Source organism: Zea mays, chromosome 6, assembly GCF_902167145.1.
Source record: "Zea mays cultivar B73 chromosome 6, Zm-B73-REFERENCE-NAM-5.0, whole genome shotgun sequence".
Taxonomy (NCBI): domain Eukaryota; kingdom Viridiplantae; phylum Streptophyta; class Magnoliopsida; order Poales; family Poaceae; genus Zea; species Zea mays.
Window position 1 is genome coordinate 134,134,867 of NC_050101.1, and position 7,078 is coordinate 134,141,944.

At 43.4% G+C, this 7,078-nt stretch overlaps 1 protein-coding gene across 2 annotated transcripts; it reads left to right on the forward strand.

Moving 5' to 3' along the window:
• The first annotated feature begins 762 nt into the window (after positions 1 to 762).
• Positions 763 to 6,494, forward strand: LOC103630029 (villin-1). Of its 2 annotated transcripts, none has more exons than XM_008651124.3 (20): positions 763 to 1,266; positions 1,812 to 1,911; positions 2,013 to 2,081; positions 2,194 to 2,430; positions 2,527 to 2,704; positions 2,789 to 2,924; positions 3,011 to 3,173; positions 3,267 to 3,417; positions 3,510 to 3,595; positions 3,662 to 3,817; positions 3,992 to 4,060; positions 4,150 to 4,218; positions 4,333 to 4,470; positions 4,609 to 4,737; positions 4,839 to 4,986; positions 5,072 to 5,082; positions 5,182 to 5,322; positions 5,421 to 5,546; positions 5,680 to 5,742; positions 6,006 to 6,494. In XM_008651124.3, exons 1-20 carry the CDS (start codon positions 1,223 to 1,225, stop codon positions 6,294 to 6,296), a joined length of 2,505 nt encoding a protein of 834 aa, XP_008649346.1. In that variant the 5' UTR covers positions 763 to 1,222; the 3' UTR covers positions 6,297 to 6,494. The 2 variants fall into 2 exon arrangements, with proteins under 2 accessions (XP_008649346.1, XP_020395079.1); XM_020539490.3 differs by having other exon boundaries at positions 1,054 to 1,266; positions 2,198 to 2,430.
• The last annotated feature ends 584 nt before the right edge of the window (positions 6,495 to 7,078 follow it).

The window sequence follows — 7,078 nt, forward strand, 5'->3', positions numbered from 1 at the left end:
AAAGATATAGAATGAATTTAATGTTTATTTTTTTGAAGATTAATAGTCTCAATGCTAAAACAAGAATATAAATTTACATAGCAAATTATATATGTTAGTTGTTCACAATCGAATAAAGAAGACCAGAAAAATGACATTCGAATAAATATCCGGATCCATCCCTAAGTAGAACTTCGAGTATTCACGTGCCGGAAGATACAAGGGCTATATAGGTCACTGTTGGACATGTTTTTTTTTCTATTTTCCTCTAAAATAAAGATTAGAATCATAGTTTTAAAGAGCTATTGGAAATGCTCTTAGAAGTAAAAAAAAATGATGTAAAACTATTACCACGTTACTACTCCAGTCTCCTTGTAGCATGTCTAAATATCAAATCCTTGAGGACTAACAGTCAGTTGAAGGGCATGTTTTGATTCAAGAGCTAAAACAATTTAGTCGCATAGGATAAAAAGATCTAAACATAAATAACTAAAGCTCACTAAATTGATACTTTTTTTTATTATTTTAATTAATTTTATCCTTTCTTATTTGGATCTTTAGCTCTTAAGTGACTAAATTTTAGTTATTTTTGTTTTAGAACCTAAGAATTGAAGAGGATGAGCCATTTGTGCTCACTTCTGCTCGGCAGCAGTACCGTAACGTCTGAGTATACAGCTGACCAGTTGTGGCTGACGTGTGGGATCTAACCCTAGCTAGCGGCCACACGTTAGGGCAGAGGAACCTCCGCCATTTCTGCTCTGCGCTAGAAGAGGCCACCATTGCTTCTAGAAAAATATACCCGCTCCGCCAGTGGCTGGCTCGTCGTCGACGTCGACACGAGTCAAACGGCAGACGGTATCAAAAGTTGCACGCTGCAGACTTGAATGCAAAGCAAGGGCGACTGATGTGAGCTCGTTCGGTGGTGCCGTGGTGGAGCCCCCGTTCTGTCTCGCTGTTGCCTTTCTCCTCCCTCTTCCTCTGCGCACTGCAGCAGCTGCAGCGCAGTGAAGTGTTGTGTTGCTCGACCACGAGCATACCAGCTGCTTGCTCACCTTTCCCTTTCTCGGGTAGTTCGCCATTTTTTTAAAATAATCAGCAGTAAGCAAGAGCTCGGCGAGCTGAGCCGAGCAGCACTGCGGCAAAGAACTCCCACTTCCATTGCCTGCTTGCTTCTGCTCTGCTGCACCTGCGACCGTTCCAGCGGCCGCCGCCGGCCCGGCCGACTTGGCGGCGACTGGCGACCATGAAGGGCGTCGACGATGGGTTCCTCGGCGCTGGCGACAAGCCGTGCGTCCCTTCCTCTTGTCCTGCTCTGCCTCTCTCTATCTCTCTCTCTATTATACTTCCAGTTTTCTTCTTTATGTCCTGTTCGGTTGTATTCTTCTCTCTAGGACAAGAGTCTAGATTTGGCCCTGCATTTGAATATCCCTTTTTTCCCTTTTTTTTCCTTTATATGTAAAACATGCTGGCTTTTGCTTAACAACCAATTATTAACCTGAAAATTTACTATATGTACTACTCCAAGCATGATTTCACGCCTCTCCTTATGATTCTGAAAGTGAATCTGGGATGCTAGAGCGAATTGGTTATCATGATGCGGAAACTGAAAGCTTAAATTACTGCTCCCTCCGTCCCAAATTACGAGTCATCTCAAATTTGTTTGTTGGGGAGTCAATTTTTTTAAATTTTGACCAAATTTATATAATAAAATAATATTATCTATGATATCAACTAAGTATTATTATTATATTTTTATAGTATATTTATTCGATGTTATAGATATCGATATTTTAACTCCAAAATTAAAATGACCTATGCTGTTCCCATTCCAGAGGGCTGGATATTTGGTGCATCTTTGGGAGCAGTGTGGTCCCAGTTGCAAAATCTCAGCACGGAAAGTTCTACACCGGCAGCACCTACATCATACTAAACGTAAGTATCGGTCCACGAGTTCTTCTCTCAAGTTTTGAAATTGTACAGGTTGTTGCCAATTATTTACGCCGCTTGAGTTCACATGTTCTGTGATTTCTCAGACAACTCAGCTGAAATCCGGGGTTCGCAGACACGATGTGCATTACTGGGTTGGGGAGGAGGCTAAAGAGGTGTGTGTTCTTGAACCTTGATACATCAACAATGCCACCCCACCCCCCAATTTTGCTTTGCTGTGCCTCCTTTTGCTTATGACTTCGTTTCTGCCCTGTTCTGGTCACCTAGGAAGATTGTTTCATGGCCTCGGACAAGGCTGTTGAGTTGGACGCAGCACTGGGCTCCAGCACGGTCCAGTACAGGGAAACACAGGGTGAAGAATCTGACAAGTTCTTGTCATACTTCAAACCGTGTGTCATCCCAATACAAGGCCGCTTCTTTTCACACCTGAAAGGATCTGGTGATAGATCCAGCGCGACCACGATGTTTAGGTGCCAAGGAGAGCACGTTGCTCGTGTCACACAAGTAAGAAGAGATACTATCTCAGGATTTTCATTCGTTTCTTGGTGCCTGCTGAGTGCTGATGCAAGACAACCTGTTGTGTTTCAAATCCTGTCTCAGGTTCCGTTTTCACGGTCCTCTCTGGATCACAAATCGGTTTTTATAGTGGACACGCCGTCAAAGCTTTTCCTTTTCAGTGGCTGTAATTCTCGTATGCAAACAAGGGCTAAAGCGTTGGATGTTGTTAAGCATCTGAAGGAGAATCGACACTTGGGAAGATGTGAGATCGCGACAATAGGTACAGCTATAGACTGTTGATTTTGCAAAAGAATGGCTGGAAAGATGCTAGCTCCAATTTTATTTACATTGTCACTGATTGTAGAGGATGGAAAGCTTGTTGGTGATTCTGATGCTGGAGAGTTCTGGAACTTGTTTGGAGGCTATGCGCCTATTCCTCGTGATCTACCTGACGCAATCAAGGAAGAGCCACTAACTGCACCATCTAAGAAACTTTTTTGGTAACTACTCCCCTGTTCAGTTTAAGCTTAACTAACCTGAACCCTGAAGTTGCTGCGACATGTTTGGCATGCTTTCCTGCCTGCAGGATCAATAAGAAAAACCTTGTTCCACTCGAGGCACACCCGTTGGATAGAGAAATGCTGAACTCAGACAGAAGTTACATGCTGGACTGCAGCACTGAAATATTCTTATGGATGGGGATGACAACACTGGTTTCAGAGAGGAAGTCATCTGTTGCTGTCTTGGAAGTAAGCACATGAAACTCATTATATTCCTTTCTTCTATTACTACATGCACTCGGTGTCTGAAACCAATACCTTTTAAACTGTTGTCATGTATAGGATTATGTGCACTCCCAAGGCAGGTCATTCAACGTTCACACATTTATAATGACAGAAGGCCATGAAACTGTTGACTTTAAGCTGCACTTTCAACACTGGTCCAGGAATGTTGAGCTAAAGTTATATGAGGCTGGCCGAGAGAAAGTGGCAGGTGTGAGGACCATGATGATGTTGTCCATCAATTGTTTTCATTTAGATCATTGTAGAAGTCATGATAGGTTCTGATGCCAAATCATGGTACAGCTATTTTCAAGCATCAGGGCTATGATGTCACAGAAATTCCTGAGGATAAACCTCAGCAGTTCATCAATTGTAATGGCAGTCTGAAGGTAATATTCCCTACCTTAGTGTTGAGATGTATGTAGCATTTTAAAAACGAATAAAATTCATTGCAGGTTTGGTTGGTGGACCATGGTTGTACAAACCTTCTTAGTACTGAGGACCAGGAAAAATTGTACACTGGAGACTGTTATATCATACGGTATAGCTATTTTGAAAATGGAAAAAATTACCATCTGTTCTTTGCATGGTCTGGTAAGAATAGTGTAAAGGTACGTTCTTTGTAACTCCATCCATGTAACCTATTGATATTTCAGAGAAAAGGCTGTTAAAACATGGCCTACAACTATTAGGATCCAGATGTATTGCTTGCCTCTGTTTGCACATACATGTTGTGCAATTGTTCAACGTTTTGCATGTTACATAACTTGTGCGTTTACCTGCAGGATGATAGAATGGCGGCAACATCGTTAATGTCTAGCATGGTTGATTCAGTCAAAGGGCATCCAGTTGTGGTCAGCTAATTCAGCTTTTCACCCCTAAAAAAATCCTCACATATGTTCACTTGCCATGTTATCACTACATTTGCAAAAATGTATCTCAGGCACAAGTTTTTGAGGGCGGAGAACCAGAATTATTTCTCTCGGTGTTCAAGTCACTAATCATATTCAAGGTACGGAATGCACATTCATAAGTGAAGTGGATGCATAACTTGAAAATGAATATGTTGAGTCAGTGCAAAACTTGGATATTAATAATTGAATTTGTTGTCTTATTTTCTTTCCAGGGGGGCAGGAGTGCTGCATATAAGAGTTCTGTTCTACAGAAAAGTCCGAGAAATGGATGTCATGAGAGTGAAGGAGTCGCCCTATTCCGTGTTCAAGGGCTTAAACATTATTGTGTGCAGGCCATTCAAGTTGATCTGGTGAGTTTGGTAAAGTAAGGACCAATATGGACCATACACAGTTACACACAATCAGCTTCATAGCCTGAATCATACGTACATTGCTTTGATGCTGCTCTAAATCTTTTCTTGTGCATGGATTACTTAACTAAAATGCAGGTTGCAAGTTCACTTAATTCCTCGCACTGTTATATTTTGCAAGACAACGGTTTGTTCCTTACTTGGTTAGGAGGCCTGTCTTCACCAAGCGATCATAATATACTTGACATGATCATGAGCAAGTTGTGTGTAAGGAGAATACATCGTGCAAATCCTTTTTTTTTGTGATGAATATAAAATCTTGTAGTAGATATGTTCTCTTCTTAACTATTGTAGCACTATGTTTGCAGCCAATGGAACAGTCCTTGCTAGTCAGAGAAGGCTCTGAACCAGATCACTTCTGGAAAGCTTTGGGAGGACGATCGGAGTACTCGAAAGAAAAGCGTGTGAAAGGTTGGCCTGCAGATCCACATCTGTATGCTTGTAGATTTGAACAAGGTATGCAGATATTTTACAATGTACTTTAGAACAGTTTTGTTGCATAGATGCATCTCTAAGCCAAATAAGGATGATCTCTTTGCAGGTTTACTCAAGGTGAGTGCTACCTTACTCCTTCCAATGACCAGCTAACTAGTAGGTTGCAGGATCTGAAGAAAAATGCCACATAAACCCTGTCTGGTTCATATATTTAAGGTCAAGGAGGTATTCAGCTTCTGTAAGGATGACCTGGCAACTGAAGAGACGTTGATTCTGGACTGCAATGAAGAAATCTACGTCTGGGTTGGCCTACACTCAGATATTACATCCAAGGAGCAAGCTCTCAATGTTGGCAAGGTCGTGACCAGTGATTCAGAACTATGATTTGTTGTTATTGATTCAGGAACAGTGCCCTCTGAAACCTAAGCTCTCTGTTTGTTTCCACATTCCTCCAGATGTTCCTTAAGGATGCTGTTCACGGTGGAAGGTCAATGGAAACGACAGTGTATGCTGTCACAGAAGGGGACGAGCCTGGATTTTTCACCAGCTTCTTCGACTGGGACAATTCGAAGCAATCATATGTAAGTTCAGAGCACACAAATGGTGGACAGTACAAGATCTCATAAAACGCATCTATCCAGATCCAGTTCATCAGTGCATAAAGTAAACAAACTCACCGCATGACAAGTCTGGTTTCTGATGCTGTGCATGCAGATGGTTGGCAACTCATTTGAGAGGAAGCTCGCCGTCCTGAAAGGGGTCTCCCCAAAACTAGAGGTTTTTGACGTTTTTTTTTGAATGCTGCTAATTTATCCAATCTCATATATATCCTACATAAAACTCCTTAGGCCTATACTAGAGTAGCAAGACATGTGGATTAGGGTCAATAATAGAGTACCGAAACAAAACCTTACGTTGTAAACTGATAGACAGCCTAGCTATCCTTGATGCTCTGTTTGACTAGATTCCTCTATAAATCCCTACATTGTTGTCATGGTATTGAGAGTTGAGACTGACTGCCTCGGCTTCCTGTGATACAGACACCGGACAGAAGCCTGCGCAGGCCGTCTAGGAGGCCCGGGGTATCGTCGGAGCCGACCACGCCGGAGCACCAGCAACCGACCGCGAGAAGGGCCTTCGGCTCCACGTCTGCCGGGCGGTTTGCCAGGGAGCGCTCTCCGGCTGTTGCACCGCCAACGTTGTCGCCATCTCCCAAAAGCCGCTCGTCGTCGTCGACGCCCACCACGGTGGCACGACGGCTCTTTCCTGCCTCGGTGCACGCATCGGAGGCTGTGCACGTGGTCTCCACGGCGACAGCTCGACGACGGTGAGAGGAGAGGTGGCTGTGTATGCATGCGTAATCGTGCACGATTGAAATCATGTAGAGTTGTACTAGACGATGGATTTATATGTCCGGCCTACGTACGTGTCTGTATACAGAATTTACCTCTCAAACTGTCAAACCCCGAAAGTTTCTTGTTTTGGAGAACTTGGGAGTGTGAATAGTCGCTACTCGCTACTAATAAATACGACTGTCGTTCAAAAACAAAAGAGTAAAGTATAATAACAGTCCACAAACTTTGTTATGCTGTATTACTTATCCCCGAATTTAGAAAATTGGACAAACGTGTCCTCGAACTTTATAAATCCATATAAAACCATCTCAATCCTGATTTATAAAATCGAATGTTAGCGTGACATGTCACGCCGGAGCAACTTAGGGTCCTCGACTTGCCATATTGTATTACTTGAGTCCTCGAACTTAAATGATATGTGTTGGGACATAGTCCAAATAGGCTCTCGGTCAGAAACGTGAAGCCCTCGCCGTCCACACCTCGACTAACTATAGCGCTGGAGGTGACCAGAGACTTCGCACGACAGCGACTTCGTCGACATCGGTCATTGGCTTGTGGAGACGAAGGTGTGGGAGTCCTCGACCATCTTAAGGAGTAGGATGACTGGAAATGAGAAGCCTTCGGAACGGTCCATCACAACGAGGGCTTGCAGAAGACGTGAAGGCTCTCCGGGCGAAGACCTCGAATGTAGAGGACATGCTCGTCCAAGTCGTGGGCCCGCAACAACGCCGGACGGGGCCCACGTGTCAATGTAATCA

Excerpts from the sequence above, each read along its gene's own strand:
- LOC103630029 (XM_008651124.3), top strand. The coding sequence starts at position 1,223 with ATGAAGGGCGTCGACGATGGGTTCCTCGGCGCTGGCGACAAGCC. Across the intron at positions 1,912-2,012 it reads GCACCTACATCATACTAAAC|ACAACTCAGCTGAAATCCGG; the intron begins GTAAGTATCGGT and ends GTGATTTCTCAG. Across the intron at positions 5,547-5,679 it reads ACAATTCGAAGCAATCATAT|ATGGTTGGCAACTCATTTGA; the intron begins GTAAGTTCAGAG and ends CTGTGCATGCAG.